Source organism: Equus przewalskii, chromosome 24 (assembly GCF_037783145.1).
Source record: "Equus przewalskii isolate Varuska chromosome 24, EquPr2, whole genome shotgun sequence".
NCBI classification, from domain to species: domain Eukaryota; kingdom Metazoa; phylum Chordata; class Mammalia; order Perissodactyla; family Equidae; genus Equus; species Equus przewalskii.
The window spans coordinates 12544598-12568496 of NC_091854.1; the positions used below are offsets into that span (position 1 = coordinate 12544598).

Consider the following 23899-nt stretch of genomic DNA (forward strand, 5'->3'; position numbering starts at 1 on the left):
GCTACTGATTTATGCACGTTAATTTTATACCCTGCTACTTTGCTGTAGTTGTTGATTATTTCTAATAGTTTTTCTGTGGATTCTTTGGGGTTTTCTACGTATAAGATCATTAAGACAGAGGCTTTTAAAGTGAGGTTCTTGGACCAGTGGCATCTGCATCTCTCTGGATCCTATTAGGAATGTAAATTTCTCAGACCTCCCAGGGGAGAGCCCAGCATTCTGTGTTATAACCAGCCCTCCAGGTGATTCCTTTGCATGCTAAAGTTTGAGAACCCCTGCTCCAAGTCATTGTTAGTCACCAATACCTTCTTAGGTAAAGGCATTCCAAATTAGCTAAGTAGTCATCTGGTAAAACCTTGAGATACGAAGCACGATGTAGGTAAGTTTTAATATTGCATGGAAGAGGTTGGGGAAAGGGAAGAGGCAGGGGATAGTTGAGGAAACTATTGACATATCAGATGAAGGCACTGAGGTGCACCAAAGAAAAATTTTACCTTCTAAATTTTTCACAGAGCCAACTCTAGTGAGGATAGGATTATAAATTGACTAAATCAATTACATCCCAAAAGATACTGACGGAAAATTCTGACAAATCAGATGGTTATCAATGTGGTAATATTCTTGCTCATTAACCTATCAAAAGAAGGTTTAGTTCTGGAACAATCCAGGGTCTGGAGAAAGGTCTTAAAGCACCACTCACCCATAGAGACCAGGAGACAGAGTGTGGCCAACACCATATGTTGTTTCCTGTGAGTCAGACCTGGTACCTAATGCTCCAGTGGTGTCCCCTCCTCTCTCGTGGCAGTTCTGCCTGCCTTTGGGCATCAGTTCCCAGGACTACATGTGTACTTTGTTCCAGCTGTTGGAAAGTACTCTTGCCTGTCCCCTCCTTCCTGCCAGGGACCTGAATTCTACCTCTTAACCCCATATGGTTGCTTGTTTCTCACCCTTTCTGGCCAGACTTTCTTGATGATGGCCCCCCAGGACAGAATTGTTCAGAATTCTTGATGCTGTCCTCAGCCTTCTGAATGAGACCTTCCTATCTGGTGACAGACATTGCTTGTCTGGATGACAAACAATAATGGTAGTAAATACCAGGTATTGACTGCTTACCACGTGCAAGACATTTGCTAAGCACCTTGTAGGTTTTACCTGCATAGAATTTTCTGCTGGTCCTGTTGTTCATGCATAATCTGCATCACTTCTTCTGATGCCTGTTCTACTGCCCCACACTGCCCCAGAGACCCATAACATATCCTGAGTTATGAAAATATAGGCTTATTCATAAAAACTTGTGAATTACCTGCACCGTTATCCAAAAGTTGTAAAACTTCTGTTTTTCCACTATTTGATTCAATGAAAGCAGTCACATTGGCTCCAAGAATGGGTACAAAGCCTTGTAGAATTTCTGCGTAAACAATCATTGGGCTGGGGAAGCTGTTTGTGTCTTTATTCATCTTAGCATTCACTGTGATTGGAGGCACGGAAGAATTTGCTGCCCGAGAGTTTACTGTTATCGTTAATATTTCTGAGTTTTGTTTGGCTTGAAGACTGTAAGTCCAAACACCCACCTGCAAATTCAATGAAATTTAGTAAGGATCCAAGATCCAGCTATTTTTTTTGTGTTTCTATTATCCAATGCTAAGATAAATCTCATAAGTATCTTACAGAATAAACAAGTTTTGAGGTTTTTGATAGTAAAAGGATGAGAGTTTTCACAGGGCATCCTGACTATTGCCATTCGTGGTATCCAAACTTTGTAAAATCTCACTGGAAGATACTTTTGGAATGTTTGCCTTTGTCTGGGCCTTTTCTTTGACCTCAAAGTCCACAGATTCTAGGATCTGGTAGTGCTAGTTAGGAATGACTCTGTAGCTATCTACACACCAAGTTGCACAGACTCTACCTACATTACCTCTTCAAGGTTATTCTTAACCTACCTATTTTTTTCCCTTCTCTTCTTTCCTCCCAATGCATAAGTTCTATCCTCCTTTTCCTGCCATCATAATTCTCAGGACCATAAAAGCATAGAAAGTACATTCTATTTTATCTTAATTTTGAAGATGATACAAATATTGGCACTCGTATTTACAACATTAAACAATGTATTTTCAGCTATAAAATAAATTTGTGAGGAGATCTAAAAGCCAACTGCTCACCTTTGCAGTTCCTGGAATACTGAGATAAGCTATTTTGGAATCTGTGTCCACTGTGAAATTTTCCATCCGTTTTCCATTGGGATCCCAGAGAGAAATAGTGGGAGACTGTCCGTTCCAGGTGACAAGAAAGAATGTGTCCTTTCCCACGGTGCTATCAATTATTACAGTGCCATTCATCCAGAGGTTATTGTTGAGTGTTAGTCCCTTACTTTCAAGCTGTTTAAATATATTTTAAAAAGTAGTTACTGGAGAAAAGAATAATTTTATTTTTTTTCTTTTTAAATATTGTTCTTAATTTCTGATCTCAGAAGAAGCTTATAGAAGGCATATCGCCTTAGGCTTGGGATCTCTCTGAAAGATGATTGAGATGTGACAGTTGTCAGTGTGGAAATATACGGTCTGAAGAAAACACAGGGTATAATAAAACAGTAGAGCAGGAGAATGGGTTTTACAGTTGGCGACATGGCCACATTATTTTTTCCAGTTATCTTGGCAAACACCCACCCTAGGCTTTATAATTAAAGGGTGCTACAACCTCAGAGAAGAATTAGCTGTAAAGTGTGTGTGTGTGTGTGTGTGTGCGCACGCGCGCGCGTGTGTGTGTTACCCTCAATTTACCCATTCTCATGATGACCTAAAAATAATTAGTTATTTGTAGTGGCTAGAGTATTTGAGTAGAAACACAGTAAGTGGGGTGGGGCTCAAGAGAGAAAATCAAGACTAGGAAATAATGAGACAAACACTCCTGAATATTTTCCTATGTGAAATCTTGAAATGATTTCTCACACATGCTAGAGAATAGCACCAGACAGTAAACACGTCCAACAAGAGTGGAAAGAAGGCAAACTGATGTCCGTGAAGGTTGGAATCCTGAGAAGAGAAAAAGGAAATAGAGGACCCTTCTCTGAGAGGAGCTTCAAAGAAAGTTTTTCAAGTCCTTGTGGCTAGCTGTTAATCAAGGAGAGACAACTTTATCCACTGACCAAGAAGATGTGTCCTACAGAGGTGTTATTTCAGAAATGATGGGAAATCCCATTTCTACTCCAACCCAGTCCTAAAACAAAACTACCTCACACCAGTGCCGATAGAAGGGAGTGATTCTACCATGGAAATATCATTGCCATGGCAAAAATCTCAGTCCTAGGTTAAGTGGACATGTCTGTGAGTGAACAAAGTATTATGATCAAGTTAAATCAGAATGTGAGTGACATTTTTAGACTTCTCATCAGGAAAGTCAAAGACAGTTAGAAGGCTTTGGCTACATAGTAGTACTAGGGGAAAATAACTGAGTAAAGAGTGAGATGTAGCCTTTCCTCTGTATTCCAGCTGCCACCATCCAAATCCGAGTCCCCATTTACTAAGACTATTGGAACATACCTCTAACATGTCACTATTCTCTCCCAAGACTTCCCATCGTGTACATGAATCCACATTAATCCTTCAAAAATTTGCTTTCTTTTTGTTATTTCTCTATTTAAGAACCTATAAGGCATTTCAAATGAGGGAAAGAAAAAACTTTCTTCCTGCCCCTTCTGCACCATCTAAAAAGTCCATTCTCAAAACTTTAAGCAGCTCCTGCAGTCAGATGTCTCCTTTCTAGCTGATTTCCCGTGTTCTGCTTTTATATTTTAAATTATTTTGGAATATTCCATTTTCATTTCTCACTATCCACTAAAAATTACCAAAGTTAAAAGAGAACACAAAATAATATCCTCAAAATCAGTTCTCCTTCCTACTTGTCAATTTTAGACAGTAGCATCACCTTTCTCTCAGTCAATCCAGTTGAAACCCTCAGAAACTGTCTTTATTCTCCTTCAGTTTATTCTCTATACACTGCCAAGCTAGATCTCAGACCAATCTTTAATCTGTTCATAAGGTAAAGCTACAGACCAGACCTTCAAACCAATATGCATATATTATCCTAACCCTGCATCCTATGCTTTCAGTGCTCTTCATCTTGGAGACTAGAGGAAAATAGGTTTGTTTAGGTGATCATGGCAAGTTTTAATGTAGGCAGTGACTTGATGAAATGGAAGATGGAAAACAGAAGTTTTGGCATAAAGTGATGTGATGTAGACTTTGTGGGAATGGATATGGATAGAAACAGAATTTTCTAAAAATATTTTAAAGGAAACAGGCTGTGTTGTCATTTATGTGAAAAGAAAAAGAAAAAATATGTCTGCTATCTCATTACTTAATTTGGTCACGTCTAAAGAATAATTTCTATTTCAGGCTGAAGTTTTCACTTTAATTAAAAATTTACTTTGAGAAAAATATAGAACTCAAAACTTATGACAATGAAATTGTTTTTCTTAGTTATGGCTAAATGTAAACACGAAAACCTGAGGAGTGGGAGCTCTGACCTGAAGAGACTGCTGGGAGAGATCGGCGTTTCCTGACACAAGGGCCGCGAAAGCATCAATGAGGCCATTGTTCGCAGCTTCATCTGAAGCATATTTGTGCTTTCCTCCTAAAATGTAAATGCATTAACTAGGTTGCTTTCTAGATAATAAGTACTTATCACATTTTAGTGATTAATAGGATAACAGGATAACAAAATCAAAGTTGCAGTATAGATTATTAAAATAGACTAAAACCAGATAGGTGTAAAGATTAACTCTGAAATGTTAACTTCAACATTTCCTAACTAGAAAGTGTAAGCGACCTTTCCACCTCACTTACAGAAACGTTAGCTGGCTGAAACGCATCAAATAACCATAGAATATTAAAAATGATGTTATAAGTCATTGTACTAAAGCTCACAGACTTCACACAGCCCTTTAGGGGAATTAATCACTTGTATGTAAGAAATAGTTCTAACCACATTGGCTTCCAGATTTTCCAGCCAGAGTAGATCAGAATCAGAAAGGTTAAATGCCACTATATTGAGTTATCCTGACAATAGCTGGCAATGAGGAGACAGAAAAATGGTAAGAGAGACAAGTTCAAAACAGCAGTACTTTTGGGGGGTACTTGGGATAGAAATAAATTTTACACTGGCCATGAAAGTACTTTGAAACAATGGGAGTTTGTACATCTAAGCATTAAAAAGCAAGTATGTATTTGGTAACTTTAGAAGTCAACTCAATACAACAATTGATATTCATAATGTTATAAATTATGTATTTTCTACTATGTTTAAGAAGCCACTGAAAGCATATAGTCCTTTTTCATCACATATCTTTGTATCTAAGGTAACAGCTACCCTGTAGTTAATCTAGAAACTTTGTTGTTACTTAAATTTATTTAGTCTGAACTTCTGTTAATCTTATCACCCCAACCCATAACCTCTGCTCTGGTCTCATGGATTTCCCACTATTCCTCCATATGCCTGGCATTGTCATCCCAACACGGTCTTTTTTGCTCATGACCTGGTCATCATCTCTCACCCTTCCAGAGAAATTCAACACCTAGCTCAAGGCCCAGCTCAGAACTCAACTCGTCTCTCATGCCTCCTTCCTGACTCTGTACAACCCTAGGAGAATTAATGGCTTCCTCTGCTCACATCTTGCTTTATTCCTGTGTATTCCTTTTGTCGTGGAGGACGGTTATCTGCTTATGCTATCTGATTACTAGTTTTATTTGTCTTTCCAGCCAGCTGGACTGTGAGCCCTTTGAGAACAGAGATCAGGTGTGGTTTAACTCTGGTCCCAGGCTCCTGGCACAGTGCCTGCAGAGCAAGAGCTTGAGAGAAGTTGCTGATCGTCAGCCTCTACACTTGTGCATTGCTATCAAAGGACTAGAATATATGGGTCACCTTTTACCTGTTATGGTGCTCATCTCTATGACTGCTTGATCAGCAGATGGTCCCAAAGCAATGAAATGAATGATGGCCCCACTTTGTCTCACTTCATCCACGCAACTGCCTGCAGTGTTATCCTCCCCATCGGTCAGCAGCACTATTTCAGATCCGTCTATTTGGGGGTATGTGCCTGTAAGTACCTGCAAATATAATCAGAGCATAATTACAAGTGTTGCTAGATCAAAGACTTATGGGAGATCAGGAAAAATGTACGGAGGAAATAAAAATGTGCAGAAAGGAAGAAATAGCTTCTGTTTTAAAATCATAGAATCTGCAATCAGCAGCCCCTGGGGGAACGTAAACATGACTCTCTATTTTGTCCACCTGCTGCAGGGAATTTCTGTTCAAATGAAGCTATATGGGAGCAGGGCTTTGGAACATCCCTCCTGGGTTAAATGACAATGACATCTGAGTCTGGGAAACTCAGGTCAACCAGACGCGAAAAATATAATTGCAGAATGTGGCATTAAGTATTTCTCTGCTCTTTGACCGGACTGCTTTCTGACAAGCCTTCTGTGTATAGTCTGCTGCATATACAGCTACATGCATTAAGAATCCACCTCAATATAAAAAAAAAAATAATGATTCCCAATTAGGAAACCCTTACTATGTTTATAAAGAAAAGATATAGAAAGTTCTAAGTGGGTCAACGTTAAGAGTCTTGTCATATAACTTATTTTACCTCTAATATTAACAAGAACAAACTTAAGAATATTGCTAGTGCTCAGAGAATACATGAATTGTATTTACTGAGATTGAGTTCTATTTGTGGCTTGAACCCATTTCCTGTAAAACCAGACAATTTGAAACTTAGGGTTCTGCATCCAGGTGCTTGTAAGAGAAGATAAAGAGAATTTATCCCAGGATAGTAACTATATTTCATCTTCTCTGACAGCTTTAATTGGTAGTGGCTTCTTAGAGTACTATTTTGAGAAACTGAGTGCAGGCCAATGGGAAAAAAGTACCAGATTATCTCTGTGTATGACTCCACTCATATGAGGAATTTAAAATTATGGACTAAGAACAGGTTAGTGGATACCAGGGGAAAGGTGGGGTGGGGGGTGGGCACAAAGGGTGAAGTGGTACACCTACAACATGACTGACAAACATTAATGTACAATTGAACTTTCACAAGATTGTAACCTATCAATAACTCAATAAAAAAAAAATTAAAAAAAAAAAAAGTACCAGATTATCAGTCGCTCTCCTGGGTATGTTGTGGAGGTGTGTGTAGATTTGCAAAAGAGGGTTTGGAATGTAGGAACCTTTTTTTTTTTTTTTAAAGGTATGCCTTTTTTGTGTGTGAGGAAGAATGGCCCTGAGCTAACATCTGTTGCCAGTCTTTCTCCTTTTGTCCCTGTTATTTTTTTATCCCCCACACCCCCCCCCAATACCTAGTTGTATATCCTAGTTGTAGGTCCTTCTAGTTCTTCTTTGTGGGACACTGCCTCAGCATGGTTTGATGAGTGCTGCTAGGTCGACACCTAGGATCCAAACTGGCGAACCCCCTGGACCACCAAAGCGGAGCGTGTGAACTTAACTGCTAGGCCACAGGGCCAGCCCCTGTAGGAATCCTTAATAAACCTGGTGTCAGGGAACAAAATGACTAGGCTCATTTCAATTTTTGCATGTTTTGGGGCAAAGAATGACTAATATATATATTGTAATATATGTGAAATATGCTCTGACATGCATTAAAACCACATTGAAAAATAGGAAATGCTTTTACACATTTACATCATTTATACAGCATCCCCATCACACTCCCTCTTCACATTTGAGTGCAAAATGAAGATTTAAAGATGAAGTAGAGTTCTCTCTACTTCACCTCTCCCTTTCTTGTATTAGTTTATCCACTGAGTGCTTACAATGTGTTAGTCACTGACCTGGCTACTGGGGATTTAGCAGGACTACATGGTTCCTGCATTCATGGAAAGAATTGAATTAAATTTAAAAATATTTATTGATATTTGGGTGAGAGACTGGGGAGATATAGAGAGTGACAAAGACACAGCAGATATATTCTATAGTTCAAGAGAAACAACACAATATTACAGTGCTACCATTTACTGAATGCTTGCTGGGTGTTAAATGTGTTTTATACACTGTGTAATTTAATCCAAGTCCAAACTCCCAACGTGTCCCTAGATAACAACTCTTCTACCACTCTGCTCCCTACAGTTTATTTCCTGTGGGGCAACCAGAGTCAACTTCATAAATCTTAAATTGATTCTCAGTCTCTGATGCTTAAAGCCCTTCGGTAGCTTTCTGCGGTGCTTAAAATAAAATACAAACTTCTTACCATATTTTTTGAAGTTTTGAAAAATGTAGCTACTGTCTACCTGCCAATCACATTTAATACCCCCTAATTTGTCAGACTCCAGTGTCACTAGCTTCTGTCATTTCTTGGAATAATCCAGTTCTTTTTCACTTCTTTCCCAAGGGACTTTGCACTTTCCTTTCTGCTTGAACCACTGACTCTTTCTCATCCTTCAAATCTTAGCTTAAATGTCACCCTTCAGAGAGAGCCCCAGTGGCCTTTCTACCTAAGGTAGCCAGTGCCCCTCTTTTCCCAGTTACTCTATGACTTCACTCTGGTTCCTGCGCAACACTGTCTCCACAGGCTTCAATCATTGTTGTTTTAAGTTAATTACTGATTGATTGGTGGATGAATGATCTGTTCCCCACTGAAATAGCATGAACTACAAGGGCAGAGAAGCTTTGCTGGGTACATAAATATACATTGAACAAATTATATTATATTATATGTTTGCCCACTACTCCCAACAATAAATATATGTTGAATAAATTAAAACATGAACAGTCCTATACTAGCTTTCATTGCCCCATTTTACTGATGAGGTAATAGAGAACTAGAGAGGTGAAGAATCACGCTTAGGGTCACAAAGCTAGTAAGTGATAATTGGAGTTTGAACCCAGGACTTCATGTTAAAAAGCTACACTGAAATGCCATGCAATTCATAAAAGAGGGTGATTCAACAGGGGTGAGAGTAGCAGGAAAAGCTGCACAAAGGAGCAAGGAGGTTGAAGAATTGGTAGAAGTTTAACATGCAAAGATGGAAAGAAGGTAACAATAGATATAACAGATAGAACAATAAATAATATTGTTCTAAGTATGTAATATATAATTTCATTTAATCCTCATAATAGTCCTCTGAAGTAGGCATTCTTGTTTTCCTATATTTTACAAATAAGTCCCTGAGAATCTAAAGAGACTGAAACATTATCTAAGATCACATAGCTGGTACGTGGTAGAGCCAGTTCTCTGAGGTCAAAACTCATGTTGTGACCAGTCTTCCTTACCCAACTTTGACTAACAGTCCCTGCCACATCTGCTTCTATAGATAAACATCAGTTTCCTCTAACTGAATGTGACAGACACTGAAACGAGTATTGGCCCAAAGTGGAATCATACCATTTAGCTTGCTTCATTGCATAAAAGTTGATGACTTTTGCAGCCCAAACACACTTATTTAACTAACATTTTTTGAGCACGGACTATTACGTAGTAACACGACAGACAAAGTTTCTGATGTCACTGGACTTGTGCTCTAGTGGCATTTTAATACTCATTTATTCACTCATCAGTTTATTCATTGACTTACTGATCCATTTTTTTATGGGCTTAGTCCTGTGCTTCTTAGGATTAGTTATGTCAAAATTAGGGAGAAAGTATATGCAACAGCATTTAACATAAAAATGTCCTAGTAATAAAGAGAGCAAATTATATTTGTATTATAATTTTCACCTGAAATGCTGATTTAATTCCCCTGCAGATGGAAGTTCCTCCAGAAGCTGCTGTAGGTAAACTCTCCAAGAGCTTGTTTCTTTCATTGCTGCTTGTTATTTGGATTAATTTACTTTTTATGTAGGCAGTACTATCAAAATGCACCATCCCCACCCAGGATCCGTTTTCAATGGTCTGCATCAGGAAATGTTTTGCTGCTTGGTTCATTCGATTTAGGCGATTAGAACCCTGAATAAAAAAGGAAAAGAAAAACAAGCAAATGGCTTCCAACTGGAAAATAATAAGAGATCACATAAAATGAATGAACAGACTTTGTTAAGAATCTTCTATCAATAGTAATTGGTGTTATTAAACAAAGCAATTGTTTCTTCTCAATTGATAAAATTGAAAAATATAGTTATGTGTATTATGTAAAACATATAGGGTAGTAAGGAAAATAAGCTTTTGAGTAAAGCTGATTGTTGACTGCCAAGCACCCAAATTAGAGGTGGAGGGTGGGGTGGGGGCTGGGTTGGAATTGGAGGGCAATGACTCACATCTTAGAGTCTGACTAATTACTCTTGGGATCCTCTGTTGCATTCAGAGGAAACCACTCCCCAGATTCTACAGTATCTAACAAGATTATCATGGACTCCAACTACAGCCTGAAATTTCTCCATCCACTGGGGACTAGACTACCAAAAAGATGAACTTACTCAAGCTGCAGCTATATTCTTAGAGGCCTAGTCCCTACCTCCCCCATTTCCTCTTCTGCTCCCACCTCTTCCCAGCACTTCCCCACCAATGGATTAATTGGACTTTTTTTTTGGTAACTCAGACTTCCATCTCTCTTTCCTACATGAATGCCCACCATATGAGTGTCTTCATACATTTGTCTTTTCCAGTCCCTCAATACCAACTGATCTGTGGTACCTTCCCCCAACACATGCCCAAATTTCCCTCTGAACTCCCTAGAACCAAATCACAGTGAGAACCTCCTATATCCCCATCTTTGAGGGCTCTCTTTACTACCTTGCTTTACCTTTACACTTGGCTCTATCTGTACCCTGCCTAGGGGAGGGTGCTCATCTTCTCCCAATCAAGAATGTCATCTCTCCCCTGTGACACTTCCTAGACACTTATATGTGCTGGTGTCTAGCACTCTGATGCTCTTTCTGAAACTCTGTGCTATTGTGGATTGTTTCATTCATCCCTTGCCCTTTTCAGTAACCACCCAATCCCCCACTTGTTAAAGACACTATTCCTGATCTTCAGCATGGTCTGTTCTGCTTCAAATGTGCCATTCGTCTGAGTACCTTATCACATTACATCTGCTCATTTGTAGTCTATTCATTTCAACAATTTTTTATTGAGTGCCTATATGTGATAAACCCTGTTCTGGGCAAGTGGGATACAAAGATGAATAAGACACTGTTTCAAGTCCTAGAGGCATGGTTCCTGGAGAGCATGGTTCCAAGTCCTAGAGGAGCTCCCAGGCTAGTGGGAGAGAAGTGTGTAATTTCAACATAATTTATAGTAATATAAGTTTGCACAGGTCATTGTGGGAGACCAGTAGAAGGACCCTTAGCCTAGAATCCTAGCCCATTTTCTCCTGGGGAAATGGGTACCTCTACCAAATTTTGAAGACTGTGTATGAGTTAACCAGGTGATGGGGCAGAGAGAGTTTTCTCTATTGAACTTTGGACTCATCAAGGATATGGGCTTCTGTTCCTAGAGCCTAGCACAATGCCTACCATTCAGTGAATGATAGTAGAAGGAATGAATGCCTGAATCTGGTCCTATCTTCGTGATGGTGATGCTCTTTGTTGGTGTCTTTGAGCATAAAGAGGTCATTGATACAGGAGTTTAAAATAAGATAAAACCATGTTAAGAATTTTCTTGGTTGATCTTGTCCCTTGACTTGAAATGGAGTTCAGAAGCCCTGAATCTACTTTTTCCTCATGTCTGTCAAGTATTTCCAGTAGACAACGAGGGTGAGCTTAGAAAACATTTTCCTATTTCAATCTCTAGTTCTGATCTTCTAACTAAATCTTTACTAAAGGGCCTAAAAGTCATCCTCAATAAACCTATTTTCTGGAAAAAACAGAGACTCTTGGGTTAGGTCTTTTTAACTCTCTTGCCATCATTCTTTCATTACAATGTTCACTGCCCCACTAGAGGTCATGATCACAGGAAGTGATGGTACTTATGCCACCATGAAATTCAGAACAACCCAGGTGCAGGTAGTGTTGAGTGTTCTTAAGCCCTCAATCACCTCCCTCTTCCTACATCCAGGAAAAATGGGCTCACAAACTTACCGCCATGCTTCCAGACTTATCAAGAACTAAGCACATAATTCTTTGACTGATCTTCAGCAATGAGAAGACAGGTGGAGGGGGTGGTGCCACCATAGATGTTGTGTTTTTAAAATCCTCAGAATTGCTGATCACGTCCCATGTGCTTCTGGAATTGCACATTTTGTTTTGTAGGCTTGGAGCCTCTCGGTTATGGTTGTTTTCCTTACAGAATTCAACAACCTAAAAGGTTAATAAAATGAAAAAAATTGTTTATGTACAATGCATTTAAAAATTGAACTACAAATCTGAAAAAATAAAAAATCTGCTCTGCAAATATGTTGTCTATTGAATGAAATTGACTCACTGAGGAATCATATAATAGTAAAGTTGATTTTAAATAATAGTAATAACAGGAACACTAGTTGTGTGCTTACTATATGCCAGTCAGTGTTCAAAGAACTATATATTAATACATCTAATCTCTCAGGTCACCTGCACAGATATTTTATAAATATCATGACATGTCCTTTACTTACAAATATATAGTCTGAAGTAACTATTGATGTACTTACAGAATCAATCCCTTGCATAAACATTATGGATGCCTTTTCGGTTTGATCTTTCTCAGGGAAGAATTGACAATCTTTTTCATACAGTTTTGTCTTAGAATCAATTCTGCATGCTCTGGTTACACAGCTGTCTCCTTGACACGTATAAACTCTATTTATACCAGTAATACCTGTGGGACACCTGAAAGTATGTGACAGTTAGTCTTTGAGACAACCTAACAATTAAAATTTTTGGAAAATCTTAAGGGTCTTTATATCGAGGTTTTCAATAATGACCATTATATCAAGACTTTTATTGTTATTCGTATACCACATGCATCTTATTTTGCCAGGAAAGGTTAAGGGTTTCTACCAGAGTAGTTATCTGCTTTTCCAGAAGTTGCAGAGGGAAATGTTAAGTGGGATCTCCAGTGTAGGCGATGGCTGAGTTCTCTGCTGGGATTCAAGCTCCTGCTGTTCTGCTCACACTAATGGCTTTTACAAACACCTGTCGTGGTGGCCTTGTGATGGTAAATGCACTGCAGGCGTCTGGACAAGGTGACTTGTGAAACAGTTACTCTTGGTACCACCTTAGCTTGAAGTTCTTTGTAGATTTCTGTTCAAGAAGATATCCCCAAAGAATGGGATGAGGCTTGGCTGCAAGTGTTTTGATTATTCAAGGAGCGTTTTTTTTTTCCTGCTTTATCTCCTCAAACCCCCCAGTACATAGTTGTATATCCTAGTTGCAGGTCCTTCTAGTTGTGGTCAAGGAGCGTTTTTATTCAAAGTGAAATGTGACTTGAAGGAAAGACTGAGGTACTGCCCAGGAGAGCAGAGTAAAGAATCGTGGAGGCGTTTTAAACATATGTTTTATTGCGTGGAATTGACCACAGTGGCAGTAATTAGAACAAATATGCTGGAATGTGAATATATCCCATCTTTTCAATGTGTTTCCAGTACCAATTCAAGAAGCAATGACTAGATTTCATTCTGTCATTTAGGAAGTCTCCTAAATATGCCTATGTTTCTATTGCCCCACAACTTAGTGACTGTGATGTTAACAGCCATGATGAATGTTCTATAGCAAAGACTAGGTATTTAGGGGGAATATGATATAAACAAATGTAATCAATGTAAGATTCTTTAAATACATGTCTTTAAACTTGGGCTATAGGGCCGAGGAAGGGCTTTCACTGAAATCTTGTATCTTTCAGTTTGCACATTTTTTATAAGTTCCCAGCCCCATCAGGTCATCTAATATTGATTAAGCTGATGGTACCTAGTTTTAAACCAATTCCCCAAAAAGCATTCTTTTCGCTTGATCTCAGAACCAAGAGGATTGTCTATTATATAAAGTGTGATGTTAGATTGGAATTTTAAAGTGAACTTTATAAACTCAGGAAATTTCTGTTTGGCTCCTCGAAGCTGATTGACTTCTTACTCAGCGCATATTTGCCACTAATTGTAACCAACGTTTTTTTTCATTCTGGTATCGTGTAAATAATTTTGATTTCCTCTCATATAGTAAAACCATTTCTGCAGAGAACAATTTCAGTGTGAATGAATTTTGGCAGCTGTGGTAGAGAGGTATAAAAATATGCCAAATTTGCTACCAAATGCCCTTGAAGTGATGTTTATCTTAAATGGACAGCCAGGTTCTTTAAGGTATACTTTGTAAAATAAAACCAGAAAAGCACTGTTTTGTGATATAGCATCTACTATCTGCATTGGGACAAAAATGAATGACTAGCTTTTGAAAAAAATCAAACTAAGAAAAATAAGAAGTTACACCTGAAGTAATTTAAGAAAATTTAAATGGTCATGCCTTGTTGCTTCAATTTTTTTTGATGTGGCGCTGTAGTAAGGCTCATCTTCGTTGTACTCGTCAAACACTCCCCAGCGGAGATGGGCCCACTCGTGGACAAACAATCTCCCTGTGGGAAAATATTCCAAATACGTCATCATAATTCAAGTGATAAAATCTGCCCCACAGATAGTTTAAGAAACTTTTTTCCAATCAAAAAATATTTATATTGGGGCTGGCCCGGTGGAGCAGTGGTTAAATGTGCACGTTCCACTTCGGGGGCCCAGGGTTCGCCAGTTCAGATCCCGCGTGCAGACATTGCACTGCTTGGCACGCCATGCTGTGGTAGGCGTCCCACATATAAAGTAGAGGAATGTGGGCATGGATGTTAGCTCAGGGCCAGCCATCCTCAGCAAAAAGAGGAGGATTGGCAGCAGTTAGCTCAGGGCTAATCTTTCTCAAAAAAAAAAAAATTATATTCAGGCTTAAATAGCTGGCAACATTTATATTTTTGTTTATACAAAAGTATATTACATTACATTGCACTCTATTATGTTACATTGTGTAATATATTGACTTTTTATTCTACAACATGTTAAATCAACAAAACATTTATTATATACACAGTATGGTGTAAGAGACTGGACTTTGGGTCTTGGTTCTTGGGGGGCAAAAAATCTTAGATATTACTGTGGTTTTGGCTCTACAACATTCATTCCTACCAACAACATAAAGACAAATATGACATATCTGTGGTATTGAAATTTCATGAGGGTGCGATTAGTTAAAAAGTGTATATAAATGCTCCTTAGGTGGTTGATAATAAAAAAAGATTGGAAAACACTGCTAAAGACCATATATAATCTTATGGGTGTCTAAATGAAGTGATTAATTTATAGTCCCTAGCATATGTAAGCATTAATTATATGAAAACAATTATTATTAATTATATATATTCAGTGCTATAGTAGGTACCAGGAAATATAAAGATGAGTAAGATATAGTCCTTGACTATGAAAGCTTAGAGAGAGGGAATCAGAATTTTAAAAAATTTTTTCCTAAGAATTTCAGAGTAAATGGAAGAGTAAAGGTAAATCCAAGCTGGAAATACAGGAAGAAGAAACAAGTAGAATTTTTGTTCCAGCAATATTAGGAAAAACATTGGAAGAAATAGAAATGGAGAAGAAATAGTTGGAAATATAGTCTGTTCTGCTACAATGTGTGTTTCTCTAACTCAAATTAACTCATGAGATCTGAAAATAGGGTTAAATGTCAGTATTATGCAAAAGTCATGTTTCTTTTTTTTTGTCCAAAGATTGGCACCTGAGCAAACATCTGTTGCCAATCTTCTTTTTTTTCCTTCTTCTTCTCCCCAACGCCCCCCAGTACATAGTTGTATATTTTAGTTGCAGGTCCTTCTGTTTGTGCTATATGAGACACTGCCTCAGCATGGCCTGATGAGCGGTGCCATGTCCGCGCCCAGGATCTGAACCTGCGAAACCCTGGACCTCCAAAGTGGAGTGTGCGACCTTAACCACTCAGCCACAGAGCCTGCCCCAAAAAGTCATGTTTCTTCTTGAAATCTCTGTGCCTCAAAATATGTTCCTGGGACCAGCAGCATCAGCATCACCTGGGCACTAACAAGATCTGCAGAATCTTGGGCCTGCTCTAGATTACTGAATCAGAATCTGCATATTTACAAGATCCCTAAGTTATTCCCTACATGTTAACCTTTAAGAACACTGGTTTAAGGTTTCCTAGGCAAATGGATCCAAATTATTGAGTGTGGAATTATAACCTTCAGTATGGGAAGAAAAAACCCTTATATCAGCTACTACAATAGGAGTTTGATGACTTTTAAGAAAATTTAAAACTGCCTGCACAAGTGGCTCACTTTTTAGAGAGACGTGCTTCCGTCTCAGCTCGTGGCAGGTTATCTTACCTCCAGTGCACACCTCCATTTGCTAAGAGAGTAGATTTCAAGAGCTCCCACCACACATACACACAAAGGTAACTATGTGAGGAGATGAAATGTTAATTAGCTTGACTTTAGCAATCATCTCACTATGTAAATGTACATCAAATCATCATGATGTAGACCTTGTATCTCTACAATTTTTATTTTTAAAAAAGCAGCCACTGTGATTTAGAATTGCATCCCCATCTACATCATTGTCTCGGTTCCCACTAGCCCTCTTCTCACTTCTCAAAGCATTTCCTCTGTGTGTGTGTCTGTGTACCTTTAATATCTACAATGATGGCAGCATCCAACCACACTGGGCTGCCCCTGGGTGGTCCAAATGATCTTCCCATGTGCCTATTGTTATTGTTGTTATCATTTCTATTACAAATTGTATGGATTTGGGGACTGTCTTTTTAATCTTATTTTCCCAAAAGCTTTATTGTTTTTAGGGCATTGTTTTGCAGAATGTGAGTTTTTTTTCACAAACTCATGGATCCCATTAGGGCAGAAACACCTGTTTAAGAGGGAAGGGTGAAACTGTCAGTTATGGCCTTGGGTTGAGGTGGGGGGTATGGAAAAATAACAAGAGCTCAGGTGGGAACCTTGGCTTTAAAAACTGGAGAAAATCCTCCTAAGACAGCTGGAGGTGGGGAGACATGAAGGTGGACTTGAGTTTGGAAGTAGAGAGAAAGAAGATAGGGGCCTTTATTTTTTCGGTCAAGTCACCTGTTGATTGATGGGATTGAAAAGAGTGACTAGAGATCTTGAGAAAAGTGGTAGAAGTCTTAGAACAACTGCTATAGGGAATATATGGGAGCTGAGAAGAGGGAAGTAAAAATATTGTTCAGTAGCTTTGAGTGCTTCCCTGAGCTTGGAAAATGTGTTTTTGTAATGATACCACTTAGTTTTGTATTTTCTTTCACGTATGTTTTCTTGGAAACATGTTAACAGGACCCAAAGGAAAGTGTCTAGAAACTCAATACAGAGGATTTGGCAAGCTGAATGGAACGTAAGGATAGGAGTGGTGAGGGAGTTGAGCTGTTTATACTTGTAATTGAACTGAATTTCTGGACATACCAAGGAGGAAAGAAAGTATAGTTACAAGGGCTCAAGGGATTAGAGGTGCCAAGTAGAACAAAGAGCTCAAGTGGGGAAAGGAACATGTTGGGGAGAAGTAAGATTGGGATGGGATGGTATGATATAGCTTTCAAGACTAGGGTTGGGAACAGGTCCAGGTAATGATGAGGACCAGGGCTGGCTTAGTGTTTGACAGAGACAAAGAAACTTAATGTATGCTCGTTGAAAGGGCAATGGAAGAGGGAGATTCTGGAGTATGTAGATTCAGGAAGTTTTCACTGAGTAGTGACGTATTCATTGGGCCTTCCTTTAACAATGATTTGTATTTTATATGAAAAATAATATACTTTAGTTCATTTTAACCAATGATCTTAACTTTTAGATGGAGCTAGATGGAAACGTCATTTTTATAGATAAAAGTGATCACTTATAGACAAGTTCATGTGGTTCAGCCAAATAGGTTGAATATAATATGAGGAACTAACAGCCTGTGAGTGTTTTCTCTTGGCCAGGAACTGGTATCTTGGCTCTTTCCAGCTTGCCAGGCATCTGCCTTCCATGGAGGCAGCACGTGATTGATTAATATCCAACTGTGGAGAACTGGAAAATTAAAATCTAAAAAGTATGCCAGGGGCCAGCCCAGTGGAGTAGTGGTTAAGTTCATGCACTCTGCTTCGGCAGCTTGGGGTTTGCTGGTGCGGATCCTGGGTGCGGACCTACACACGGCTCATCAAGCCATGCTGTGGCAGCATCCCACATGGAAGAACTAGAAGTACTTACAACTAGGGTATACAACTATGTACTGGGGCTTTGGGGAGGAAAAAAAAGGAGGAAGATTGGCAACAGATGTTAGCTCAGGGACAATCTTCCTCACAATAAAATAAAAAAATAAAAAGTATGCCAAAGGAAAACATTGAATATTGCTGCCCTTTGTTCAAATTCCTGTAGACACTGTACTGACTGTAGTTACATGGATTATGTAATTTAACGTTCACAATAATTTTGTAGGGTAGGAACTCCTCTATTCACCATTTTACAGGAAGTAGACACAGAGAGGCTAGGTCACTTGTCCAAGGTCACACACAGTTGATAATTAGGGGAGTCAGGATTTGAACCACAGGACTCTGACTCCAAGGCTTGGACACTTAAGCTTGGTAAAAAGCTGCTTGTTGGAAGCATTGCAAAATATATGTTTTAACCAAAATTCCTACCTGATGGTCCATATTCACTTTCACTTTTTCCAAGTACAAAGTCGGGGGTGAGATGAATGTATTCTCCTTTCTCTCCACAGGCAGTAAACTGTTTGGTGTATGGTTCATCTCTACCTGGGAGGGTAGGTGGTGCAACTAAAACATCAGCCTGAGAATGTTTAAAAAGATTTTTAAGAGATCAGAAATAGAAATGATAGCATTTAGTCAGAACAACTCTGAAACGACCAGTTTGCTGTAAAACTGAGGAGCAGCAAAAATTACAATTTTTAAGAGAAACTTTTTGACTCACGTGTTCATAGCTTTCAAGTTTTGGCCTCTTATATTCAGAGTTTTCCTTCCAATTTTCAGGAATTAATATTGAAACATTTTTGAAAAAGAACCTTTTTTCTGTGGCTTCAAACAGGTAAGTAGAAGCTGCAGTCACCATGTCCTATTGTTAAAGGAAGCACATGTGAGGATGGCGAAGTGACAGTGGACTAAATGAACAAGTGTTCGTCATAGGCATTTCCCAACTTAAGAATGGATAGAAAAAGCAACTTACTAATGAGCAAGGGCTCTGCCTCACAATTCACTTGGCCACCTCAGTCCAAAATTATAGCTTCATTCTGCACATTAAAGGTTGAATCTTCCATAATCCTTCATCAAAAGGCAAATGCTCGTGTTTGGTGTTAAGAGAAATTGTATAAAATGATAAAGGCATAGACTTTAGCGTCATCTGCTTGGTTCCAATACTGGCATCAGCACTTTCTGGCTGATAGGGCTTCACCAGTTTACGTAACGCTCTGAAGCCCAGTTCCCTCATCTCTTAAATGGAGTATTGCAATCTATCTTTAAGGTTGGCATAAATATGAAATGAGTTGTATAGTACTCCACACATAGGCAGTCACAAACCGGTTGATGTCATTATTGTTTATAAGTCGTAGTAGAGAACAGCCTTAGCTGATGCAAGCTGAGGAGAACATTCTGTAGGGACTGGTCATAGGAGAGGATTTTCATTATACTCCCACTGCGCAGGAGAGGCAGCTGGGTTGGGATCCTAGAAGGTGGGGGTGACGGAAAATTCATAGGAGAGGCAGAGCTTTTTGATCCTAGGCAGAGCTTATTGCTCTGCCAACAAGCTGAAAATAATATCACCTTATACTGTTCCATATCCTGAATCCAAAGATGCAACGATTATTAAGAGAAATAGTCCTTCCCTAGAGCTTACTATGTAGTGGGAGAAATAAATGGGTGAAAAAGTCCTATGGTAGATGATCAAACCCACTGAATATTTGGGGGATCCTGGATGCTAGATGACGGTGTCATCCTCTTCATCTCACTGGCAACGTCCCAGTCAAGAGTGTTGTTTTCTTTAAGGCAGGCTCCAGTCCTCCAGGGTGCTTTCTGACCTAACATAAGCCCATCATAGAGCTGTTCTATTTCAGGAGTTCCAGAGCTCTCTGCCCTGTGTTCTTGAAGAGAGTTCAGTGTGCTGACTGTAGTGTACTGAGGAGATCAGCAAACTGATTGGGTTCAGAGCCATGGGATCAATCAGAAGCCAGAGTACAGAGAACTGAAGGCCCAGAGGACTGGCTAGGAGTCAGGAAAAGGCCTTCAGAGAGCTCCTAATCTAGATGGGAGGTTACTTCATCACTGGCCTAGAGCAGATGAAAGAATTCTCTACCTGTTCCCTAAGGAGGCCTCTCTCCTTTATTGTTGTGGGATATTTAGGTCTCAACCAGTTACCTTCTGCTTGAAGTGATGGCTCTCTCTGTGGTTACGATATGAAAGCATATGTGGTAGTTTGAATTGTGCTACTGATTGGAAAATAGTGTTGCTGCATACAGTTGTGTTGTACATTGTACAACTCCAAGGGATTCCATTTTCTTTGTAGTCTCCATGGCTCTGTGCAACTCCCTTGGTTAATGGAATGTTTTCAGTTCATGGAGGGATTTCACAGACCCTATATCACATGACTGATACCCTGGGATATACTAAGGGGCCTAATAAGGGTTCTCACAGTCTTTCTCAGCAGAATTCCTATAATATTCCTTCTAAATTCCTTCCCAGTATTCTTCTAATATCCTAGTTGGATCAAAGAAGATTAAGACTTCAATGTTTTCATAAATAAGGACTCTCAAACCAAAAAGACACATGAATAAAAGGAATAAGGAAAGATGACAAGTGACATCTTAGATCATGCATTATCAGTGAGTTCAGAAAAAAATCTTATTATGGTCAGAGAGTATCCCAACAGTAAGGCTATGTCCTGAAGTTGGTCCATCAGTTGCAAAATACAGTGGTTTTCATCATCTTATACAAGCCAGAACTCAAACCCAGGTCTGTCAGCCTTCAAAGTCCCTGTGCTAGATCTCAGCTCTGATTGTGCTATTTAATGTAATGTTGGGAAAATTATTTAATCTCCAAATATCAATTTTCTCCTGTGTATTATGTGGATGAGAGTATTTCTGAAGGTTGCCTGATAATATAAATGCAAGGACTTTGTAGAGGGCTAAGAGACTGTCAGGAAACTTTGTGTAATCTAGGCATTTCCACTAAAAATCAATCTTTTACTTGTAGTGTTCAAGAGAGGATCTTTTCAAAATTTTTTTCCCCTACAAATAATTCTTCCAAATACTAATTTCAGAGGTTCAGAAAAGTTTGAATCTGATTGGCTGTCCCTGAACACTAAGAAACCGTCAATCAGAATCAGTTATATTAACTGCTATTCAAGCCTGTGTCTTTCAGTATAAGGAATCTTTATCTTCCCCTGGAATTCAAAAGGTATCAATAAATGAACCCTGCTATGCTGCCAGAGTTTATACAGAATGAGTGCTAAATGGTAGCCACAGAATCACCTGTTCACCACTGAGGTCATGCCCATCAACTTCTGGTGGATAATAACACCCATGAGAGGGCTAAAACAGTGAGCATAAGGACACAGTAGTGGAGGAATTGAATTTAAGGAATTAGTAAATGTCAGGGACAGGGGACCTAATTCACATGTCTGTAACACCAATCTCTTTCTTACATGGAATGTGAGAGGTGGAAGAAACTGTAGAAATCGGAGTCCTTGGTTCAGTCCTGGAGACTCTCTCTTCTCCATCTGCACTTCCTAGTGAACTCCTTTATTCTCATGGTTTCCAATCTCGTCCACACATGGATGACTCCCAAATTTTCATCTCCCCCCAGATTTTCCCCCTGAATTCTGATTCCTGTCTCTATCCACGTGGGTGTCTAATAAGCATCTCAAATTCAAAATGTTCAAAACTAACTGCTGATCTCTCAACTGCCAAATTTTCTCCTCTTCTCAATTGCTGATAATTCCATCCTTACAAGTGTTCAGGCCAAAACCCTTGAAGTCTTCTGTGACTTCTATCTTTCCCTCCTTCCACCTCTACCCCCCGCACATCTAAACCATCAGCAAATTCGTCTATGCTACCCTCCGAATATGCTCAGAATCACCCTCTTTAATGATTTCTACCACAATAGCCCTGTTGCTAGCCACCATCACTTCTGACTTGTGACAGCTTCCTACCCAGTGTCCTTCTGCACCTCTCTGCTGCAACAGAGCTTATATAGGATGAGCAGAAGTGAAAACTCTCTCCAGAGTTTCCTCAACACTGCCTTCAGAGTGATCCCCGAATATGCAGGAGACAGCACACCCCTTCTCTGCTCAGAATCCTTTCATGGATTCCTGTTACAGACTCTTAACATCAGCCCTGATATCAGTTCCCCACATTGAACCCAGCGTAAGTGGGGTTAAAACTAAAACCCACCACCCCCTTTCCTGCTTCTCTAGCTCCACTCACATGTAAGTACCTGTTTCTTTACACTTGGACTCTTTGAGCTTTACCACTAAATGGGAGTTACAAATTGTGAAAAGCCCAGGTGGCCTGGAGTTGGAGGCACACTAAAGTTTAGCTAATCATGTGTCCTTGAAGTTTGCCAGGAAAGCTGCTGTCTCAAGAATATCAAGGAGCGGAGGCTTCCCAGACCTCAACTCCTCAGTTCTGGCGCTCTAACCCCCCTCAAAAAGGAAGACAAGACAAAGGCGAAGGACGCCCACCTGCCATCCTCCTATCTCACCATCCCCCCGCCTCGCTGCAAGCAGCCTCTCAAGGCCCAACGCAGGCTGGTGGGAAAACACCAACCTGCACAAGCTCCACGCGCCCCCTCCCCTACCCAAAACCCCAAATAAAAATCCCTACCTATTCCTCATCGGGGAGCTAGCAATTTTTGAGGCATGAGCCCTTGCTTTGCTCCCTGTGCCTGGCATAGTAAAAAACTTTCCTCTTCCACTCAAGACTCTGTTCTCGTTATTTGGATTGGCATCGGGTTCAGAGACAGAACTTTCGGTTACAAATTTGGCGACCCAGATGGGACCTGTGGGTGGCCCCCACTGAGACCCCCTTGGCTTGATAGGATGCTCCAGAGTCGTACTCCATGCCTGCCCCAATAGGGAAAGTAGAGGGTTGGAGGAAGACTCAGGGAGGCCAGATCGCCGAGGGCCGGTGCTTAGTTGGTGGGACTTCATTCCAGGTCGAATCCAGGTCTGCTCCCTTGGCCGGGCTCTGCAGAGTGCCAGGGACAGCTGGAGGGGCCGCTCCAGCAGCTGCCAAAGCCCATTTTGCTTTGGGAGTCTTCCCTCCTACCTCCTCCCAGGGCGACTGTTCGGACCTCTGGTTACCAGGGAAACTATCTTGAGGAAAAGGAAAGTGCATTTGTTTGGAGTCTGGATGCCCCGGCCAAACTTTGGTAAGTCCCCCGGGTGTGCACAACCGAGGTCCCTTGTCCTTGCTCGTTTGGGAAGCTCTGCACAGCCGATCTTCGTTTGTTGGGCGCCCCCGAGTGTAGGACACGGACTAAGCTGGGACTGGAAGCACTTTGGTTTGGGTTTTGGTTTTGGTTTTTGGCTTCCGTTTGTGGCCGGGGGTTTCTGGGAAAGCGTGCTTGTTTGGTATTTGTTTTTGTCTGTCTGTCTGTCTGTTCTTTCAAAGTGTCAACATGGGAGGCGCCATATCTGTTCCACCCAAGATCCCCTTGGGGAAAATATTGGCTGACTGGTAGACCTATAGTTATAAGCCAATGAAGAAAAATCAAATGGTATTCTATTGTAACACTGCCTGGCCAATGTATGTCTTGGAAAGTGAGGAAAGATGGCCGTTGAATGGAACTTTAAATTATTACACTATATTGCAGTTGGAGTGGTTCTGTGAAAGATCTGGGAAGTGGGATGAGATTCTGTACGTGCAGGCTTTTATGCGGTTGCATCATCAGGAAGGTGAACAGCCAGGGACCAAGCTGATGG

General features: G+C 40.0%; 1 protein-coding gene and 1 long non-coding RNA gene across 4 annotated transcripts in view; one reads left to right on the forward strand and one right to left on the reverse strand.

Annotated features, from left to right (window-relative positions):
* Positions 1-22889, forward strand: part of LOC103557274 (uncharacterized) — a 101479-nt gene extending 78590 nt beyond the window's left edge. Inside the window, exon 3 of one of the 3 annotated variants that reach the window (XR_011532421.1) lies at positions 22533-22889. This is a non-coding gene — a long non-coding RNA (uncharacterized lncRNA). Of the gene's footprint in view, positions 1-4475; positions 7146-22532 lie in introns of those variants that run through there. The other 2 variants (XR_011532420.1, XR_011532419.1) reach the window with 2 other exon arrangements.
* Positions 1-23899, reverse strand: part of CLCA4 (chloride channel accessory 4) — a 36201-nt gene that overhangs the window by 5052 nt on the left and 7250 nt on the right. Inside the window, exons 2-11 of the mRNA XM_008529705.2 lie at positions 18899-19039; positions 18610-18757; positions 14380-14488; positions 12579-12756; positions 12028-12246; positions 9731-9958; positions 5924-6101; positions 4523-4629; positions 2160-2375; positions 1304-1571 (exon numbers count right to left, since the gene is read on the reverse strand). Coding sequence (XP_008527927.2) covers positions 1304-1571; positions 2160-2375; positions 4523-4629; positions 5924-6101; positions 9731-9958; positions 12028-12246; positions 12579-12756; positions 14380-14488; positions 18610-18757; positions 18899-19039 — 1792 coding nt within the window. The remainder of the gene's footprint in view (positions 1-1303; positions 1572-2159; positions 2376-4522; positions 4630-5923; positions 6102-9730; positions 9959-12027; positions 12247-12578; positions 12757-14379; positions 14489-18609; positions 18758-18898; positions 19040-23899) is intronic.